This window comes from Phymastichus coffea, unplaced genomic scaffold (genome assembly GCF_024137745.1).
Source record: "Phymastichus coffea isolate CEN01 unplaced genomic scaffold, Cenicafe_Pcof_1.1 PCOF00055, whole genome shotgun sequence".
NCBI lineage: Eukaryota > Metazoa > Arthropoda > Insecta > Hymenoptera > Eulophidae > Phymastichus > Phymastichus coffea.
Genome location: NW_026706866.1, coordinates 1,342,693 through 1,365,755, shown reverse-complemented (window position 1 = coordinate 1,365,755; position 23,063 = coordinate 1,342,693). Strand labels below are relative to the sequence as shown.

Below are 23,063 nucleotides of genomic sequence, written 5' to 3'. Positions count from 1 at the left end.
CACTTGAAATAGAAATAAAAATAGAGCAGTCTTTTCTCCCAGATACTCTTTCCGATCAATGTTGTGCTGTTATCTCGCTCATTGGGAATGCGCCAAAAAATGATATTGAAATGGCGTTTTTAAGAAAATATCATGAATATTTTCAATACTTAAAAAACTACGTATATATATATATATATATATATATATATATATATATATATATATATATATATGACAACGTTATAAGGAACCGGTTCTTCCGCAGTAAATACGGCAGCTCTGGACAAATACGCCAGACGATTCCTTTCATAACTATACCGGTCTACATATTCTATTTCTTTCTTCTATTCTTCTTCTTCTTCGCTCCTTTAAAAATACCTTTGCTAAGAAAGTGCATAAGCAAATTTTCCAAAAAGTCCTAACTGGTATATGGTATTACGTATGCATTTTCAGAAACCCTTTCCATTAAATTATTTGAACTAACGAAGAAAAGTAAATCCGTAGAATTACCCGTCAGCTATTATTTAAGATGGTTTATTTACATTGAGCAGCAAAAAAAAATGGTATTCGTTAGTAATTGTTTTCATATACAAAGGTCAGCGGAGATCACTTAGCGTAACAACAATCTCGCTATAGCTGACATCATACATCACACAACCGCACGCAAAAAGGGAAGAGCGGCGAAGAGAAAAGTAAGGCGGCGATGAAGCGTTCTCGGCGTCGGCGCAGCTGAGCCGGCTTTTCGCGTGTGCGGGCAACGGCATTACGGCACACGACGGGCCTGTCCACACGGCTGGCATGCTCGCACTGGTAGTCGTCTCCCACTGATCACAGTCGACCAGCTGACCGCGTCGTAGTCGCACTCGCGCCTCGATTGTGCTCGCTAAACGTCGCGACGACGAGTCAATTTTACTGCGCGCGAGATAAGTGAACGTTGAACATGGCCGGTGAGGTTATGCCAACGCTGACTCGTACAAGTGAATGATATTGTTAATAAGCAGTGAAGTGCCCGATAACGGTGCATCAGCACCTAGATAATACAGTCGCAGGGATGCGCTGAAGACATTCGTAGATAGTACCAGTGAGTATAGGCGTAGTTGAGCTTATGCTATTTGCTGTCCGTCCTAGCCCTGTACTCAGTTTGGAGCCGGTCTTGTTTTCTTCAACACCATTGCCCAGTCGCGTGGCAGTGCGTACCTTTTACGCTCGTTCCAGCGCTGACAGTCGGTGCCCGTACTTTAATTCATATCGAGTCTTAGCAATCAGCTGTTGGCCTCGCTCTTGGTTTATCCGCGTGTACACACACTGTTTCCGCGTGTTTCCCATTTCGTTTTCACTCTACAATGTTACTTTTGCTCGCGCTAGATAACTTCAAGCTGTGTACAATCGTAGAGCGTGCTGCTATTACTGCATGAGTCGTGCTTGCCAAGAACTCAGCTTTCTAGAAAACAAGCAAAGTGCAGCACTTTGGAAAGCGAGATTTGATATTTCTGGCTCTGCAACAGTTGATTATCCAACAACAATATTCGCACTCTTTTGATCTTCAAAGCATATGTAAAGTGTGCATTGTAAAATGAGCAAGGATTCGGCAATATAATATGCGTTTGGATCACTACAGTCTTAATGTCAAACAATCGCAGCTATATCGCGTTAGTTTTGCCTCGAGTCTATTTTCGTATATAATTGATCGGATGCAATCTATGCTGCGAGTTTACAATCGGAAACGGACAATCTCTAATAGTTATGGCTTTTCTGATTTCAAATTTGGATGTGAATCTGAGTAATGGATCGTAGCATTAGACAAAATCTCTCGTTCAGGAAAGTAGTTTAGCTTCGTGATTCGACGCCATCGTGCATAATATCATTTTTATTTATCAATTTTTTTAGAATTTCGTACTAACTTGATGACCAAACCAATCGAACTGGTTTGGTCGATTTTGGATAGTCAACCACGTTCTTGCCTTTATTATGCTAACGACGTGAATAATTATGTGAGAAGATGCAAAGGACACGTGAAATCTAGTCTCGTCGAGATGGTCTACGCAAATCGAAATAAATCTCTGGCGATTCAAAATCGACCATTAAAAAAAGAAATGAAGGAATGGAATTCCCATCGCAAACGCGTGGATTTATATAAATGTCTGACGATATATCAGAACGAGCACTTAGCACCTAGCTTCGCGTCACAACGTCGGCGCAGTTGACGTGTCCGCGCACATATATACGTATACATATTCATTCGTTTATGAGGCAGTGTCCGTATCAGCGTGCGATATTTTTCTTTGCACGCTCAAATAGGCGAAACCTGCCTGCGCGTAATGTAACCTTCGACACGCGATAAAGTATACACGAGTGCAGCGCTTTGTGTTGAAAATTCGCACGTACGACAGACCACGGTGATGATGTCACTGTAAGCTAGTGAAAACTCACTTATTTCCGTAGAATTCTCATTGAACATGCACCCAGACTACTGCCATATAATCATTATTCGTTATTAAAATTCTATAGTTTAGCTTCGTCGCTCATTGGCGCATTGGCATTGGCTCAACGCGACTTATAGGAGTGAGTAAGACCGCGACTGTTTCTATTGAGACATTTTTTTACAAAATCCATTTGAGAGATATCGATAGACGTAGTTGATGCAACATCGTTTATTTAGGCTTACAAAGGTAAGTGTAATGTTTACCTGATAACGGAGATAAGGCTGTGCGCATCAAAGCTTTTATTTGCGCACGTGAAAGAGGTGTTTGACGCTGAAACGTCGTCATAGAAATAGAAATTATCTCGATGACATTATTTTCATCAGGAAAAACAAAACAGGAGTAAGTGGCTAATGGCTGGTTCGTTGGCATTTTTCGTTGGCATTTACTTCTTCGGAAAATAAATGGGATATCCACTAGGGAAAAAATGGCTCCTCGAAAGAAGAGAAAGAAACGCGAGGTTTTGAAGACACATTGACGCGACCGTACACCCGCTAACAAATCGACTTGCAAAGGCAGACATTGGCGAGTCACAACAAAAAGGCAATAATCAGAGGACGCAGCACGCTCTAATTAGTCTTTGTCAGTCTGTCCTTTTGTGGTGCACGCGCACGCAAAAAAAGTCGGACGCGTATCTGGCATTATATGGGCCGACGATAATGAATTCCACGGCGAAAGGGCGTGACAGCGAGGGAGCTGGCGCGCGCGCGGGCTGCTCGGACGTGGACATCGCACGCAGGCAGGCGGCAGAGCTGAAAAGTCGGGGCAACGCTGTGCGATTAGAGGGGCCGTATCGTTATGCCGTCGATAGAGTGCGCGATACTGATTGACGACGGGTGGACGCGGGCAGTGACATGATTGACGCTTTTATGGGGGTTGTTTGTCTTTCGTCCGCGCTGGTTTACCTTGCGGGCCAGTTTGATGGCGAGCGGCGATTGATTGCTCGGAGCCATGCCGCTTTGTATACGCGTGCCGGAGAATGGCTCGGTGCGTACACAATAAATTGGACGACGCAACTGCCGGGCACAATCAGCCGGTCAAATCTTGGCTACGACGATCGGCATCGCATGCGAGATCGGGCAGCTCGCTCGGTGTTTTTTATTGTACGTAGCCTGCGTCTCGGCCGAGGACAGTCGTGGGCCAGGCACCTTGACGCTCATTTGTCAAATGGAAGCGTGCGCGCTCGGTTAATATGCCATGCACCACGCGCATGCTAATACTCTACTCGGCGCATGAGTTATCGCAGGCTAATCGGCTTTTTGATGATTACGTGACGTTTAATTAATACGGCCGTGTAGCTCGCAGCAAGAGGCTCTTTAGCTCGCGACGCCACCACGCGATTCATCGAAAAAGTGCAATTGACGGAAGTAGCGAGGCGATATTGATGTGACGTCTAGACAAACGCGACGTAGGCACGACGACGAGAATAGAGCACGAGAAACTGATACGGAACTTTTACGCACTGCCTACTTCCAGCCCAAACCAAGCGCGATATCGTATAATACTTTTTTCGATCGTCAAAAAAGTGCCATTAACTTCGACGGTGATATCTTTCTATTTGCTGGAACCTACTTTTCGTTTATACGCGTCGCACTGTCGTCGTCTGGCTTTTGTTCGAATCGAATAATTTATTACGATTTTTGTGGTAACTTTCATTTTGCTCTATATCGCGTGTTTCTAACTTGTATCATAGCGAATCGTACTTTTCGCATATAATATCATAAATAAATTTATTAGTTTATACACGCAATATAAAGACCACAATTCTCAGGCCTCGGATGATAGACGGCGAAAAAAGCTACACCCGACTATTGATGACGATTAACATGCTCTACGATATGAATTCCGATTAAGCAAGTTTGCTAAACAGTATCTTTTAATTTTTACTAGTTTATCAGCACTTATGATATTATTCGCCAGTATCACATGCTGACTTAGTCTCGCATATAATTAAAAATGAGCTCATCTCTTATAAATAATGTCATCGAGTGAAACAACTAAAGTTTCATAACTCGCGCGTAATTTAGTGGGGTCGCAGTGGTTAAATAGTAGCTAAACGTTTCCAATCAGATAGCGCAGCTGATAAGGTGTAGCTATTACCGAGCGTTCACGTCAAAAGAAATAGATTTTGTTGTTGTATATTCTACGCGGCGAATCGGATGGGATCGGTCGCATCATTGTCAGTTAGTAGAAACTAGGCCACAGGTCGATTATCCGAAATTCCCCATACAAGTCGTACGTCGCTTCGTCGAAAAATGGAGAAAAAGTTTTATGGGCTGACGATGTAGGTCACGCTTCGTAGTCCCTTATATGGGCTCGCCCTTTTCCACGCTAATAAAATTTAATGACGTGACAATTTTTCATTAGACAAACTCCACCGCTCGCGCGCTTCTCTCCGACCATCATTCAAATATTTTATTATCAATTTATTTTATAATTGTGTTGCAGGTTATAGCGAAAGTACAGCCAAAATATGACCAAGTATTGGCTAAATACGGCCTTGATGAGGATAGTCTATCCTTCGCTACTTATTGCATGTAAGTAAGATTTTTCGCTTTCCTGAATCTGTTCATACCCACGTAAACATGATTGGTCTTACGATGGATGCGTTTAGTCCGTTTTCACCGAAAAGTAAAAGTATACAGGAATCCACTTTGGCAATGCTTCAACTGTATTTTGTAAAACGAAAGACAGGAGAAACACACTTTTTCTAATATTAGATCAGCACCGCGCTAAATGCAGACGCAAAGCCGTGCCGCTTTCCCGTATTATGATTCTCGATGCCACACTCGAACGCTCCACTTTTATTTTAAAATTTTAAAAATGGTTGAGTCTTCGGTTTCACGGTTCGGTAAAAAGTGCCTGTCGTCATTTCGATGTCGTTACTTCATTGCCGCACAAGAACAAAACGAATCTAGCGAAAGACGTGGACCAACGTTAAAAGCTCCAAGTAAGATCGCCGGAGAAATGATACATCGCAAGATTATTAAATATGTCGCTGCGTGAGGAGCTACGAGCAGGTATCGGTTTGCAAGTGGAAGGGGGGTTAGCAAGTTGCTTTTGTGCAGCTGAGGAGTAGTATAGCTATGCGTGCAACTCCACCATTCGTGCCTTCTTCATTTCACGCCCTAAAAGCGTCGTGTCCGTCGCACGGCGCACACTAGGGGCTGTCTTGTCTCGGCTAACTTTTCTTTTTTTCAGCCTGATTCTAAAACTAGGTTACAACCATTTACCCCGGTCAGAATTTATGACACCTTGCGCATCGACGTCCTTTTTTACCCCACTTCCGTTAATATTAGTTTTACGAGCTAGGCCTTTCTTCCAAGTTTCCCGTTGAGCTACAATTTCACAAAAAAAAATTTCTTTATTCTTTATTATCGCGTCTTCGTTTCGCAGTCGTTAAAGGATACTATAATATTATCAACTACACGTGTTCCTTCATTTACAGTCCGGTTATAAGAATGAACAGTATTGGTTATAATTTCTAGCCATTTGTAAATTTCATCTTTCTTACTTTGGAATTTTATTTCAAGCTCATACGTGGCCCTCGATTCTTCAAGTAAATGTCTACAATATATTTTTACGTGACAGATTTATATTTTAAAAATGAAGTTTATCTGTAACCAACCCCATTTACTAAAATAGTACCGACATTAGTGCAAGAAAGTGATTTGAGCCTCGCGTGAACGTTCGTGCCCGAGTGAAGCAAGGGTGAAGAGGCCTCGCGAGGCTCAAATCACTTTCTCGCACTAATATCGAAATGTACTCTATACACATATCTTATTTGAAAAAGTTATGTTTCGATAAAAAAAAAATTTTTTATGTAGTGACTTCAGAAACACTTTGAACATATTTATATTTATGAAGGGTTCATTTTGTTTCAAGTTTATTTAATTTGTATAATAAAATGTTTAAATAACATCAGAAATATATGTTTTTAGTATTTGAAAACTTTCGTCTATATAATGTATAGAAATTAAAAACAAACACGTTTTCAATAGTTTAAAACCAATTTTATTCAAATATATAAATAAGCTGAGTTGGTGCTGACAAAATTGGTTAATAAGAATATTGTATGATTTCTATAATATTTTCGGAGAAGTACAGAAAGCTGATAGATCTAGATACAGATTAATAAAAATATGAAGATTAATTGCTAAAAATGTGAAAAGATGAATGATATTTGCTAATAACATTTCATATGAGGCAATAATGAAAAATTACAATATTATGGAGCTAATAGTATTATATTAACAAGGTTTTTTTTCTTACAACAGAAGACTTTCGTTAGACCAAAAATGTTGGTGTATCAGCAACTACAGTTCTTGTTTAAAATTCTACAGTCATTGTTAAGCTGAAAGTTCGAAAGTGAAAAACGTGAAATTCACGTTAAAATTATGACCAGAACTGTATTATAATTATTATATAAATAGAATTACGTTTGAACAATAGCATTAAATAGGTCTGATATCGCGTGAGTAATGCGGTTAAATTACTTTTCGCCGGATGGAGTTGTGTATGATAAATGTCGAGCGAAAAGAATTATTCATAAAAAAATGCGTAGATAATCAGTGGAATTTAATTAAAAAACAAGGACATTGAATCGGTAAAAGAAAAACTGGTGATATCTTACAGGTACAATATGGAGGCCAGTAGGTTTGTCGCTAGTGTACCTGACTTTGGCATTACTATCGCCGATGATCCCAGTGCCGACGACCACTTCCATGAAAAGTCACACTGGTCGATTTCTCAAGACCTGCGTAGCTCTCAGTTTAATCGTCGCTGTTGCTCAGATAGCATTCCACGTTGTCCTCTTGGCTCTGTCTCCTTCTGGGGAAATTTTAGAATACTGTAAGTATGGGCGACGTACGACTTTGCGACTACCACCGTCTTTCTCGAAGTTGAGTTGGACAGGCAAATAGCTGACTTGAGTTTCACTATCCATAGGCAAATTTCCAGAGACACTACTCAGGCATATAGGGTTCGTCAGGTTAGATGGGGCCTCGGTGTGGGAGGTGTTTTTCTGGCTGACCCCGGAAATCCTCGTATTTCCCTCGAGCGTTGCCGTCTACGTATTGTGTCGTAAGCTAGTGAGCCCTCAGCCCAGAGAAGACGAGGACAACGCTTCGCTACAGCGCCAACAGAAGAGTTCAAAAGAGCGATCGTCTAAGGTACAATGACTTTCGGCTAAGCTACAGTCGTGGCCGCCTAACGGTTCGATCAAATAACTCATTCTTTTCACTTGCAGATAATCAACTTTCTCGGCGGTATTGGCACGTATGCGGTGTTAGCTGCACTATGCTGCGCCGCGTCGTTGAAACCCTCAGTCGAGGGCGCATTTTACTTTCTTGTGTTCATTGGCTCGGCGACCTGGTGGGCCTGCCATCGAGAACTGGGCCGAGGGTTTGCCTTTCTCTGTCGGATGGTGATGGCTGTGGTCGCGCTGCACATTACGCTACTTCTCTTCTATCAAAACCAGTGGCCTCAGGACAAGCTTCCAGCCAACGAGACGTGGGCGAGGTACTTCGGTTTCGTGGCAGTTTATCAGACCCACTGCGACGACAGTGGCACCGTTGATCCGAGGGACGTTCACTACGTTAATACTGCCGACTGGTCCACTTACGCCTACTCGTTGCGCCTATTTCTGCTGTACTTTTTACTGGCTTTGCAGTCCAAGTTTTTGTTTAAGAAGCCGGTGAGTAACAACTACACCATACGTCTTCCAATACGATTTGCTGAACAATAAACTATCTATTTATTGTTCACCTATTGGCTGTGGCTAAATTTTTGGATTTCTTCCATCCGATATTTACAGCTCAATGATTTGTCTTTAAAAAATAAGATTCAGTTGCTAAAAGTGTTATGAGTCTATTGAGCTATAATAATCTTTTCTCTCCGTTTATGCAGATTTAATAACAAATAGTTCTTAAGCTTTCTTCCAACTAACAGGGTGTCTATTTATTTATGCGCCTTTCGCCTTTAATTTGGGTTGTTCTGTCCACGCCAATAACTCAATAATATTAACGGTCTTAATACCAAGTTGGCTTTCAGCTATATATAATACGATGCGATCTTAATTGACCATAATGAAGATGGAAAACATTTTCTATTTCATTTCGACCAAAGTAATTTTAAAAAACACTGCACACATCAAACAAACTGCGACGCGCTTTTACTCATGAGGCATTGCAGGCTAATCAAAGAGCACGTCTAAGCGGAAGATTGGAAAATTTGGATACACCACTGTCGCGCCACGTATCCATACGAAAAAGGACGCCCTCACAGCGTTGGCAATCAGCGCGTAGAAAGGCTCGAGTAAGGATTCTACAATCCTGCATGAGCTTTTCCTTTCCACGTATTTCAGCGCTATTTTCTTTATTTGGTCTACAATAGTAATTTTTCAACTTTTTCTCTAGAAGTGGCTTAAATAAATATTTTGTCATCAGTGTATTTTAATAATTTACGTAATTCATTACTGCAATTATGTCAGGCTAGCGCGCACGTACAGTTTACTAAATAATAATGCTTACACTTTTATCAAAACACAGCGAAAACAAGGAACGTGGCATACTGCTGCTTATGCATAGACCAGAGGATGTGTCGTATTTTATCTTTTAATTTGACAATCCTTTTTTATTTTTTATATTTATTAGAAAATCATTTGGTTTGCTAGCTGCTACGTATTAGTTTGCCATATTTTAGATCCCGTCTACTGAGCCGCAACCAACGCAGCCAACTGAAAGGACACCTGTACGTATTCGAAGTATCGCTTTTTCAATTTTTTCGATACACATTCAAAATAAGCATCAAAATCTTTTGTACATAGAAAACTATTTGTTTAATGCTGACACCATTTTTGATAATAGTACTATATGCTATTGTTTTGTATTCACGTTTTTGCTATAGTCATTTCTTATCTTTCAACTTTGCACTGCATTAAGCTTTCCTATTCAACTTGTAAAATTTCTCTATAGGTGCAGGTTTTAATGTTTCGTGCGAATTTTTATATATTCTGTAAATAGAAATGTCGATACATTTTATTAGTAAAAGCTTATAATTTTCATTTTTATTAATTTTGCAACTTCATCGTTACTCATATCAATTAAACGATAAGCATTTTCACTTTTCTAGATTAAACTGCAAGCCACATTAGATCAGGCAATTTTATAGATATGTTAAAACCAAACAAAATCCTCAGAGAATTTCGACTACGAAATTTTATAGGGGGTTATTTTAATAATAACAAAACCCAAATAGTATTTAAAATATTTTTCACAGACCAAAACACTGTTATTTTTCGTTCGCGCGGTTAAATCAGTTCATTATTTTTTTTTTGCAAAAGTAAAAAATCATAAACATGATCAGTATGGTAATTAAAATTAGATTTTTTTTCGTATTTACAAAATAATTATCCAACGGAAGCATTCGTGCGTCGTCGTAGTTAAATGGTAATAGTAAAAATATACATACGCAAACATGACTATTTTTTTATTTGCAAAAACAAATATAATTTACGTTATTTTGCATTGTGCAAAAAGAAATCAACTCTTAGATTTTTATACTGTTTAAATACTCTTTTACAACTTGCCTTAAAATGTCACTGAAGATTTTGTTTAATTTTGCCCAATTTCTAATTGTATTTGATTAACTGGTTTTTTGATTAAGTAAACACTATTTCATCAATGTTTTTAATCGCAATAAAATTTTTCCTGGAAGTTTAGTTTATTTTTATTAAACTCACTCGACTCAACGTCAGCAATCGTAGGTTTTTTTCTCTAAACAATTCTATAAATCCAATAGCTAATGAGATTTGGATCTGGACGAACCGGACTGTTGCAAGATTCGACTGGCAGTGTGATCGTTCAAGATGGGCAGCAAGAGGACAGTATTCAATTGCAATCACTTAGCGAAGGTTGATATTAAATTAATAATAAATTTCCGCGTGATAGATAGTCGTGAATAATTACTGAAACAATTAACTAAAGGTGTTACAGAGGATCAACCTGGTATTATGGAGCATATAGTCATGGCAGTATTCTCAATTTTTCAACTTGTCGTCAATTCATCTTATTTGGCTACAAATATCATTATGATGGTACTCAATTAAAAATCCATTACAGAAGACTTTACTTAGATACCATAAGATTCAATTGCTTAGGCTGAATTGATACCATTGTTTTTAGACTTGGAGCATAATGTATCATAGCTGGACAACTTTTGCTCTTCTACTGTGGGCGTTAATTTTATGGATGGTACCAAATAAACGATCGTCAATGATGAAGTGTTCTCCTTTCATCGTTTTATATTGCACAATTTTGGTTCTCATTCAGTATGTCTACAGTATGGATCTGACCGAAGCTGAATTGCCAACAAAAATTTATGGGATCGAGATGTCTGATATAGGCTTTCTGAAACAAGACAAACTTAGCTGCTGGCATCTTGTAGTCAAGGTATGATGATCTATTACATGAGCGATTATCAATGGGTTCGAGTTCAAAGAGTGCTTTACAGTGCCTGTTCATGACGATGTTCTGGATAACAATGAGACAATACACAGCGGAGAAAATGAGACAACGACGCTCGTCGGCACTACGAGACATGGTAGCGCCTCTTCATGTGTCAGTGTCGACCGCGACAACGGCTATGAATAACCAAATCGAGCCCGAGATCAAGAGTAAATTCATGAAGGACGTCGGTGTTGTTGTAAAAAGGCTATTGACTAGATTCTGGATTGCCATCGTGGCTATAATGCTGTTTACTAGCGGCATTACCGGCGAACGCATGACCCTTTTCCGTATCATCTACATGTCTCTATTTTTAATTTTCATTGTCTCATTCCAGGTAATAAGAATTTCGTATGTGTCGCTCAGAATAATCAATGTGTTGCTTATATATGTATACATTTCTTGCAGCTATCTTGGAAAGTGTGGAGGAAAATGATGTATGGCTTTTGGATCACCGTTATTGCATACTCAGTTATAATGTTGATTTTAGTTTACACTTTTCAATTTCCGACAATCAGCCGCTACTGGCAGGACTATCTTTATGTAACTCCCGAACTGTAAGCAATATTATTTCTGTACTTTCACTGTTTCCTCGAGTGAAATAACTGATCATCAATTACATTTTCCAGACAAAGTGACATTGGCCTAATTAAATATGAGCAAAATAACTTGTTCGTCGGGCTTCTCCCGCCTACATTTTTTGTAATAATTACTGTTCTACAAATACATTACTTCCACGACGATTTCCTTGAAATAACAAACATCGACAGGGTGTATGTTCAACCACTTATCCTTAAAAACCTCAGCATTACAAGTCTCTAAATTAATTTTTACAACATTAAATTGATACTATAGGTCAGAAACTTCGAGAAAAGATAGTTTGGGTCACTCTCCAAGTACTGCTCCCATAGTCTCGCCGACTGAAATTTTTGCATCTGAGCGTGACGAAGAACATCACATATTTACTCTCAAAGAGTTGAAACGTGAGTTTTATAATTGAAAAATGTTGATAAAACTCTTTCTTGAAATTTAACAATTGGCATTTTCTAGGCATGTCAAAACTGGAAAGGATTGCGCTGATACGGAAATTATCCACTCATCTATATAATTTTTATAATCATGTATGGCTCTTCATGGAAGTACATATGCAAAAGATTATTTTTATTTCTATCGCTCTCATGTGCATCGGCGACGTAAGTTCCTCTTCAAATACGACTAATTGTCTTTACATTGACAGTATTCTTGTAACAAATACTTATCTCTAGGTGTGCGCCATCAATTTTTTCTTTATGTTGACCGTAGCAGTAGGTATTAACTTCAGGCGTTCATTGCAAATCGTAGTTATAAATTTCATGGCCATGACAATAGCTGTTTTAATGGTCATAAAAATGCTTTATCAAATTGAATATATTCACCACCATAGATACGACACGAATTGCACGGTAAAAATATTATAATTTCATTTCGAATAAACGTGTGAATATCACATGCAGCATGTTGGCTAAAACAAGCTGTTTAAGTAATTAATATAATGTTTAGGATACGAATGGCACGTCAAACAGCACCTGGAAAGGTAACAATACAGCAGCGTGGATTGGATTTAGCAAGACTGCAAATGCAACCGAAAACGACAGTGTTGAACCGACATTACCGAAGCTTCTGGAAGGCTACATCGGTATTATAACGGTGACGACCCTACGAGCAATAATCGCAGTCCGTCAATCGTTCCATCGGCAAGAGAATGGGGAACCGTTGGAGACGCCATCGGTCATGTTTCCGAAAATCAAGCGTGCCGATGCCGACAAAGGAATCGTATCATGTATCAAATTCTTATTCAATTACGGTTTCTACAAGTTTGGTTTGGAATTCTGTTTGATGGGCACTGTCGCGCTTATTGGTATCCGATTGGACTTCTATTCCCTATTATATAGCATATGGCTGATGATATTGTTCTCGATGAACCGTAAAACTGTAGCGAAAGTCTGGCCGTTTCTGAAAGTGTTTGCAGTCGTGCTGCTTCCGTTGCAATATGCTTTTGCCGTTGGCCTGCCTCCCTGGCTATGCATTGGTAATTGGCATACATGTCTAGCTAAATATTAACGAATTATGGAGTAGGATTGCATATAAACTCAATTTATTCATATGCCTTTTATCAGGATATCCCTGGAGTGAAACATCTGATCAACCTAACAAATCTCTGATAGGATTACGAGACTGGATGTTTTTGCCAGGCACAACTTTCGACACTCAACCCAACGTAAAAAAGCTGATATGTAAGCAGCGAACAGTATGTGAAATACCTCGTTGTAGATTTTTATTTATATTATTTATTTTGTAGGTGATGTCATTCTACTGATCATGATTGTTCGACAAAGCTTAGTTTTTCGAATCGAGCAGCGCAGCGATACAACTGGACAAGAATACGCAGGTGGCCACAATTATTCGGTGTGCAAGGACATGGAAAAGCCGAATTTCATTAATCCCGTCAGAGACTACGTTTCGCAAATTCACAATTGGTTGGACGTGTTCAAGCGCGGTAGCATGATGAGTCTCATGTGGCTAACATTGTCCATCATGTTTTTGGCTGGCACAAAAAGAAACAATTTGTTCTCTCTGGGCTATCTGATTGGCGCTTTTGTATTTTTATGGCAAGGTAGCGATTTCTACTTGAGGCCCGTCAAAACTATTCTTAAATGGTGGAATATACTGATTGGCTACAATATTTTCGTGATATTTTGCAAGACGATATTCCAAGGCATCGGATGTGTATTAATTGAAAAGGTACATTGCAATATGTCATGTCGTTTTCGGTTCTCATTGAAAGCACTTATTTTTAATTCTTCAATCATTTGTCTTTTTCATCAGCTGGTAGACCATTGTAGAATCATTCAGTTATTGGGCATAGGATGTCTTGACAAGTTTGAATCACAGTTTACATCTGGCGAGAAATGTCATGTAGACCGCGAGGACGTGGGCATGGTCTGGGATGGGTTGTGCTTTGGCTTTTTACTCATTCAGAAGCGTTTGTTCCGCAGTTATTACTTCTTCCACATAGTAGACGAGACAAAGGCCATGAGTATTTTGGCCTCTCGAGGTGCTGAGCTATTGGAAGAGTTTCATCAGAAGCGAATCGCCGAACAGGAAGAAATTGAGAGAGCAGGTCTGCAGAAAATAAAATTTAAAATGGACAAAATCAAGGCCAATCAGCGCAAGATCCAAGGACAGGGTTACAAAGAGCCTAAAACTCATCACATCGGTACGTATTATCAATCTGTAACCATCGGTAACTCGAGAGCGTTGTCGAACCGCGTGAAAAGTTGAGCGAGAAGATGGGATGGGGAGAGGAAGTGCAGTCGGTAGATAGAGTAGATTGGAAGTTGTACTTAAATTAATGGATCCGTCCACGAAAAATGTTGGAATAAGGTGAAGCACCGTTGGCTCGGACTTCGAGCATGTCGTCATGCATTTCGTCGACTCGCACTCCGCCGCAAGGCTATCAAACGCCGATCGACGACGATGACGACGACGGCGACGGCGGCGGTGCCAGGGGCGAAGATGACGCGCTACCTCTGACTCCGGCGGCTTCGTTGCTGCAAGCGCCGTCGCCCAACTCGGCGATAATGACGGTGGGCCTCGAGGGCTACCTCGAGCCAGCGCGCATATCTTTTGGCTCTCCGCCGAGCAGCGAGCTCAACCCTCGCGGGCCTTCGCCCGACGACACCTTCCCGGTGTTCTCGCCTCCGCCTCGCGACACTTATCGACAGAACGAAGACGTCCGCAGGAGGCACAGGAGGCAGTCAAGTGTAGCCGACAGTTCATGGGCCACCCACGCGCCTAGAACCTCACGCCGATCCATCATCTCCACGACTTCGAGATCTCATCACACATGTAACCGTCTCGTAGTAACCTGTCGCGGCTAGCTACTTCGTCCTCGATGTCAATCAATTTTACTAGCAGCTTTGTCACCTTGCTGTCTCTGATCTGTACATAAGCTTCCATCGAGATTCGCCTCAATCCAAAGGAAATATATTCTACTATCTGGATGTCGTTCTGCAAATTTTACGATAGATCATGTAAATACACATCAATCACCGTCAATATCCATATGTACATGTCTTTCTATTTCAGGCCCCTGGTCGTGCGAATTTTCTCCCTCATTATTAACTAATTATCCATGTTTTTTTGTACTTTATTTCTTTCCAGATTCTTTGTACGAACCGAGAGATCGGCCAACACATAGGCACAGACTTCCAAAAACTCACGTAGAGGGTAAACTTGACATTGAACATTTTTACAGCCCTACATTCCTTGTTCACTTCACAGCCCAGCAGTATCCTGATAACATACTTATACATACATTGTACAGTTTCGAGATTACGTAGACATTAAATCATTGTTATTGCTGTAGTACATACGTAGATTTACATATCAAAGCATGCACTTCACTAATATTTATCGTCGTTGTAGTCCAGTCTTCCTGTCATTTAATCTAAGCTTAAGCTCAATACTTTCATTGCTTTTGACCAATTAATACTAATATTGATAAAACGTTAATTTGAGTATTCTTCTCCAGCTATACGATCGGGAGATTACTACATGTTTGATGATATGGATGATGATGACTTGACCGACTTGTTCCCCGAAAAAGATATATCTGAAGAAGAAAATCGACGACGTGAACGTGAACAACGTACTCGTCGTATGACTGTTTCAGAGGTCAGTTTTGTGAAACTCCATTGTTATTTATTTAACGAAGAACAATAACTCTTTCGTTTTATTTCAATTATTTTTCCACAACTTTACACGAATAGGTCACACTTGTACACTTGTAACAACGATAAAATTATTGTTCATACAAGACACTATTTTCCGCATAATCAACGTATTAAAATTTTAATGTGCTTGTGTTGAACCAGTTGGGGAGAAAGATCTAGCAGAGTATGGCAACTCTGAGGTTGTTCAGCACAAACATATTACAATTTACGATGAATACACAACACTAAATAGACATATGCAATAATTCAGTTTGTTTAACTTTGCAATAGTTATTTGCTAGAAACATTTGCAAATGTCATGAATGTCTTGAAATGCAAGATCTTCTAAATGTCCTGTTTATCCTTCATGCATTAAATATGTTTGCCCCTTGAAATTGCTTAACGATACAATTTCCTAATTTGTTGGCATGAATATTTGTACTTTATTAGAAGAACCAATTTGAAATGTTACATTTTCAAAGTATTTCTTCATTAATAGTGTTTCATTAGCGAAAATATAATTATTTTAATATCGATAGATAGTGAACTGTTTGCAATAATTAATTTGACATATTTTATTAAATTCAATTTGGAGCACATCAGAAGGTGAATAATTAAAAAAATTATAGCAGATTGTGCGTCATGATAACTTCCTTGCATGTGTCATACGTTGATCGCTCACACATATAACACTAAGATCTAGAGCTGTTCGCACAGCGGTATATCATTAAAAAAGATGGATAAAATTGAGGCGTTTGAGTCGTGCCTTTGCAGCTGATGAACACGCTGATTAAAACCGACATTGAAATAGCAACGCATGTCGCGTTGTACGGAGGAACACATAAGGACGCCCTGAAAATGCGACGTAGGAGTGTGCCGCTGACCCGCAAGAAATCATCCATGTCCTATCTGAGTGCTCGTTCCGATACCGACACTGCCGCGGCTACCGATGTGAGATTGTCCTCCACAAATCCTGCATGATATACATTCGTCTGCTAATACTCTCTTTGGCTTAACAATGACGTTATCTGTCAATACACATTCTCTCTTTCTCGTCACGCATTCCTTCATAACTTCGTTACTATTTTTTCTCTTATCCTTTACAGTTTCCATCATGTGTATTTGCCCATACCTTTTCTAGTCTAAATTGTATCAATTGTACAGCTGGTTGGGGTTGATCGAGCCGAGAGTCGACGCTTTTATTCTCGCATACATATTTATTTTCATACTTTTTTTTATTGTCAAGCTTTATTATATTATAGGAAATTTTCCCGTGCATGATTCAATAATTACATTGAAATACTTGTTCATGTTACTTATTGCAATAATGTGCGATCCAGCTAAACGAATTGTACTGAAATATGACATTGTGTACACTAATTAACTTTATATGTTGTAGTTTAATCTTTTTCTAATGGATCTTACATAAAATTTAATATTTTTCTATTTTTTTTAATTTACAAGTTCCGGTACATATGGCAAACATAAGCTGCTTTGTAATATTAAAGTAAACGTACAATTTTTTAAATTTTATTTTATTTCAAGAATAATTCTGGTTTTGGAAAAAGCGAACAACGTGTAGATTTTTCAAATATTGCAAGCTTATGCTATTCATTAACTTACGTAACAAGATATGTGTAATTATACTCTGCACAGTAGTTATAGATGAAACTATCGAAATTGATCAATGACAACTGCATCCAATATTGTTCAAATATTCAGCTGACCTATTGATATGGGTTTATAGCTTCCTGAACAAGTAACTACAAGTTCTGGCGATGAAGATCCAACGGAACGTGAAATTGATGGCGAATTGGATAAAACTTCAGAAAAGGATAGTGTAGGATCTAAAATGAAGGATGCAAAAGATACAAAAATATCTTTGCTTACTTATTTCAAATTCTCGTGGGCTTTCATTAATAGTACTATGGTATCTCTGACAAAATATTTGAATCGGTACTCCAATGATTATCGCTACGTAAGAAAAGTATTGGCCAAAGAGAAAAGGCTACTAAAGGTGAGTCTTTTTGAATCATCAGTAAATTGTCCGAACGTGTTACCTGTAAACAAAAGCGTTCAAATTTGAAAACTCTTTATAGGCCAAGCCAGATTTTCGTATGGGCACTCGCCTTGGCATAAGTCAAATATGGCAACCATTACCCATAGTCAAACAGAGGTAAGTTGTGATTGACAATTACCTCCATACTATTGTAAAGCAAACCGAAGTGCTTCTTTCAAATCTAGTAGAAGCATATGTGTATGATAAAGACATTTTCAAAGTTACCCATTATTATAAAAAAAAATAAAATTGTTTACGAGTGTACATAATTAATATTAGAATATTCTTCACGAAAGTCTGATAGTTTACATTAGGATCACGCCAACAGAATATTTGTCAATTTTTATTTTAAAGAACAAATTATGCTTGTGTGTGAAAATGTTCATAAATTGTACATTATTAGATGCGAGTAGTAACGCTTGCTTTAATAGATTGACAGCTAACGGGAATTCAGATGACGTCATTGAAGATCCAGGTGAAGGGCCGAGCAATAGAGATGACAATAGCGGGAAAAGGTAGGCTTTTTTTGTAGAATTTCTTGGAATTATTATAATCGGACATACTTCGCGAAATTTGAGCATACTTGCAAACATGGTACACTGATTGAAGTACCGCGGGGCTCATCGAAAATTCACTAAATATTTGATTGGCGCATGCGAAAAAGTTTCTGGTTCGTAGAACAACAATATTATTCAAACTATAGGAAGCAGAGCTCGCAGTCAATTCCACACATCCAAATTTTAGTTCCAAGTTTGGAGCGAGGATTGGACATATCCTCATCTAGGTATAAAAACTGAACTGCATGAAATTGATAACTGTGCTAGTGGCACAGTGTCACGCAATTGTACAGAGATGTTTTTAAATTTAATAGCAATCAACGTGCTTTACTTTTACCATACGCATGTGACATATTCGCAAAATAATAACCGTCTTTCTCGCATAATCTCGAGCAAAATTGCATAAGAAGACGTATTCAACTTTGTTGCTACGATATTGTACCGCTTGTTGATCAATTTTAATTATTCCAATCGCATTTCTTGTAAAAAATAACAGAACTATTGATGCTTCTGTGTATCAGAGAAAAGATGTAATATGTGGATTGAAGTTTATTTGTAATTTTAAGATATCGAAAAAACATACGATTAAAGAAATTCAAAGTGCATAAATCTACAAAACGTACAAGATCACATGGAGAATCGTATAGTGAATAATGATTTTTTTTTCCTGATAAACAGTTCGCTGTTTTCTCACACTTTACGTCCACGCAGCGAAAACGAGGATGAGGAACTTCTGTCCGAGATAAATCAGCCGCCAATCATTCAATTGGCTGCTTCTATCTGGTTTGGCATCCTCGCTCATTCAATGTTCTTATGCTACTTTATGGTATTTTTGCATCAAATAAAGAATGCATCATTTTTGTCAACGCCTTTACCGCTCATGGTTTTCTTGTGGGGCTCGTTAACCATTCCGAGACCATCAAAGACTTTTTGGGTGACAATTATTGCTTACGTAGAGGTTAGTTATTAAAATTAATATAAGCTCCATTAAATTTATCAGACAATGATTCATTATTTGCTATCTCATTATATTCAGATCATTGTCATAATCAAGTGCATGTGTCAATCCAATGTTTTGCCCTGGAATGATAAAGAATTGACGTCCAATCCATTTGAAGTACCTAGAATTCTTGGCGTAGAGAAAAAGATAAATTATGCTTTATGGGATTTACTGCTCCTTCTCGTTGTATTTTTCCATCGGTATGTTTAATTTTAGAACAATCAAATTCATATGTATGTATGTTGCAGACAATGTGAGTAACATTGTGCACCATTTGATTGTAGATTCATGTTAAAGTCTTTGGGTCAATGGACAAGTCCATCATTGAAATCTCGAAAAGTTATTTCAACGGGACTCACGTTAGCAACGATCCATCAGCAACCAAATAGAACTGACGAGGATAAAGTTGCCCAAAAACCTGCCACGACAGAGGCAGAAAAAACTAACGCGACGTAAAAAAATGATTCATTTGTGCCAGAATCTTATGCGAAACTCAAGTATTATAATTACATTACTATTTTTAGAGCAAACGAAATAACAACTCCGGAAGGTAAAACATTGAGTTTGCAATTACACGATGGTACTGACAACGAGAACAATTCGCCACTGCCGCCTATTGGAGATAACGAACAGTTGATTGTAATTCAGGCAACCGAACGAAATCTTATAGAAGAAGACTTTCAGAAAGCAATGCGTTTAACGTAATAATCATTTTTTTAAAAGTGTAACTTTGTCAACATAGATGTTATAATAAATTATTTTTTTATTGCAGGATTATGAAATATTTCGAGCCTTTGAAAATATTGTTCAATAATATATTGGATCCGTCCGGCAAAGAAAAAACGAATGTTTACGCCTACATGTTCTTATGTGATTTCTTCAACTTTATACTGCTCATCTTTGGATTTTCAGCCTTCGGTGTAGGTTTCTGCACGCATTGAAGCTGTTTTAATTATCATTTGAATAAAAAATATCAATGAAAATTCGCAGGCTCAACAAGGAGACGGAGGTGTAGCACAGTATTTTGCAGAAAATAGGGTTCCAATGCCTTTTTTACTTATGTTACTGTTGCAATTTGCTCTCATTGTAATAGATCGAGCTCTATTTTTGAAAAAATCTCTTAAAGGAAAATTAGTTTTCCAATATTTCTTGGTAGTCGGCGTTCACGTTTGGATGTTTATTATATTGCCTAGTGCGACTGAAAGGTATCAATTAACGCTTCCTATCAATTGTCACTTTGTTTCAACAAATTATTTCTTACATATATCATAAAATATTTTCTTTAGAGCATTTAACACGAAAGTCATACCTCAAATTTGGTACATGGTAAAGTGTTTCTACTTGTTGCTGGCAGCTTATCAACTTCGACTTGGATATCCTACGCGAATTCTCGGAAACTTTTTGTGTAAAAAATACACCATTGTAAATTATACTCTTTTTAAAGGGTTTGTATCAACTGAAATTGATCAGTTTTATAAAGGCTTAACATTATTATTAGATATTAACTAACACTAGTTTTTAATGATGAATTTTTTTTAGATTCATGGTTGTTCCCTTATTATTTGAAATGAGAGCTGTAATGGATTGGATTTGGACAGACACGTCAATGACTTTGATGGATTGGTTCAAAATGGAAGATATTTTCGCAAATATTTATCAAATCAAAGTAATAAGCTGCGTCAATAGGTAATATTTCCGACTTTGTGAGCGGCATAAACAAACAAATATTTGTTTGCAGTGTATGCGCGGACTAGAGAGTGATTACCCTCAAGAACGAGGTGTAAAGAAAGCGCAAATAAGCAAATACATGGTCGGAGGTGGTGCTCTCATTGTGATGATTGGAATGATTTGGTTCCCTCTACTTTTGTTTGCTCTTGGTAGTACAGTTGGAACTTCCAATCTGCCTACCGAAGTCACACTTAACATCAGAATAGGCTCGTATGAGCCAATTTATACTATAGCTGCCCAGAACAGTTCGATAGTACGATTTAACGAGAGAAATTTTAACAAACTACGCGAATTGTACGAAATGACTCACCGCGACAGGCCGGCCGTCACTTTCTTGGAGAATTACATAAATACAGATGTTGTAGTCGTTCGGCTAAGTCCGCAATCTGGAAAATTGTGGACCATTTCGCCGCCAGACAAAGCTAGGTACATACAACTGAGTATTCGCCTACTAATATAAAATTACATTGTACTAGAGGGGTTGTTTATTGAATTCGTAGACTTAAAGAAGAGCTGCTGGCGAACGATACAGTGGTAACTGTTTATGTAGAGTGGACAGTCGAAAGAAAGCCAGCCTCCAAAGATCTCTCTGGCATAACTTCGAAAGTGCATGACTTCGCACTGCAACCATTCGTCAACGGAGTGAAAAATCCAGTCAGACAGGCTATCGTCGATGCACTGAACGGTGTTGGCTTTGCGCCATCTCCGAGTATCACGATCGTAGCTACAGAATCTGACAATTCGACCGAGGTTTCACTCTCAAACAAAACCACCACTAAACCCCTGGCAAACAACACCTCGGGTGTTTTGTTGAGCAATGCACTGCCTTTGTTTCTCAAAGTAACGAGCAATAGTGTTTCCGTGGTGCCACAATTGATGAAACCCTTGCTCAAGAGTGAGTTGCACGCCACGTTGAACGCTCGATTTGCAATAAATTAAAAATAACATCTTCATTTGATATTACTCTAGGTAAAATCGACATCGATGATGAAGATGACGAGTCAAAAAGTTATCTGTATCGAGATATCAGCCTGGTTGTCGCAAATAATTCGATAAATCAACAGTGGTTCACTATTCATGAGAATTGCAATGACAGTGTGGCCGATACACTTGTAGTGCCACTAATGGATTGTTCATTCATATCGATGTATATGTTTAATGATAAAATGTTTCCGGAAAGTCTCAGTTTTATTAGTGGCTTAGGGTAAGGTCTTGCTTTAAATTTACTCTCTCGACTGGGTATATATCAACTAACGTTAGGGATACCAATTTAAATTTACATTTCCAGTATATTTGGTCTCTACACTACTGCTGTCATACTCTTTAGCAGTTTTATCAAGAAAATGGTCAGTGACATGGCTCCAAAGATTATGTTTGAAGATTTGCCTTACGTCGATAGAATTCTAAGGCTTTGCTTGGACATTTACCTTGTCCGTGAAAGCGGAGATTTATGCCTCGAAGAAGACCTATTTGCTAAACTTGTTTTCCTCTACAGATCACCAGAAACATTAATAAGGTAATTTAAATTTTTAGAACAATTGCTTCTGCAGATAAATTATTTCTAACATAAATGATTTCCAATAATTTTCAAGGTGGACGAGGCCACCTGAACCTGGCGAGCAAACCGATGGCGAGGACGACGATCAAAACTACAACGAGATCGATGATGATGGCTTGGCAGATAGAGATGACGGCCAGGAAAGTCAATTAAGGAGATTGCCAGTTGGAAGACATGTCGAATGAACTTCTTTCTTCAATGAACATGGCAAAGTGTTTGTGTAACATATTTAATAAGTGTTTTCGTAATCATTGTAAAAATGTTTTTAACTCGATTGTCAATTTTCGAGTACTTGTTTAAAGAATCGCTTTTGAGTGAAATGGAGAATTTGTAGACGTAATAGCAGAGCTTGTTTTTTTTTAATAATAGATGTCAATTAAGTTGGTAGGTAAAGAATAGTGCAAGGATGGAAGTATGCAAATTACGTGAGCATTGAGTGAA

The 23,063-nt window shown here is 38.5% G+C and overlaps 1 protein-coding gene across 5 annotated transcripts; it reads left to right on the top strand.

Moving 5' to 3' along the window:
- The first annotated feature begins 791 nt into the window (after window positions 1–791).
- LOC131665865 (piezo-type mechanosensitive ion channel component) lies at window positions 792–22,823 on the top strand. Of its 5 annotated transcripts, none has more exons than XM_058938064.1 (38): window positions 792–1,063; window positions 4,911–4,999; window positions 7,098–7,313; window positions 7,410–7,633; window positions 7,711–8,157; window positions 9,165–9,212; window positions 10,263–10,374; window positions 10,448–10,557; window positions 10,646–10,912; window positions 10,974–11,303; window positions 11,375–11,523; window positions 11,596–11,739; window positions 11,822–11,949; window positions 12,017–12,159; window positions 12,232–12,408; window positions 12,506–13,034; window positions 13,123–13,239; window positions 13,305–13,747; window positions 13,832–14,222; window positions 14,390–14,854; window positions 15,540–15,682; window positions 16,495–16,671; window positions 17,468–17,737; window positions 17,820–17,896; window positions 18,211–18,294; window positions 19,015–19,294; window positions 19,373–19,536; window positions 19,621–19,788; window positions 19,861–20,037; window positions 20,109–20,256; window positions 20,327–20,541; window positions 20,623–20,781; window positions 20,876–21,002; window positions 21,075–21,490; window positions 21,565–21,959; window positions 22,034–22,268; window positions 22,353–22,580; window positions 22,657–22,823. In XM_058938064.1, the coding sequence occupies exons 2-38, from the start codon at window positions 4,936–4,938 to the stop codon at window positions 22,805–22,807; spliced, it is 8,118 nt and encodes a 2,705-aa protein (XP_058794047.1). In that variant the 5' UTR covers window positions 792–1,063; window positions 4,911–4,935; the 3' UTR covers window positions 22,808–22,823. The 5 variants fall into 5 exon arrangements, with proteins under 5 accessions (XP_058794047.1, XP_058794046.1, XP_058794049.1 ...); XM_058938063.1 differs by lacking the exon at window positions 9,165–9,212 and adding an exon at window positions 8,655–8,777 and having other exon boundaries at window positions 10,457–10,557; XM_058938066.1 differs by lacking the exons at window positions 9,165–9,212; window positions 14,390–14,854 and adding exons at window positions 8,655–8,777; window positions 15,170–15,235.
- Window positions 22,824–23,063: the final 240 nt, after the last annotated feature.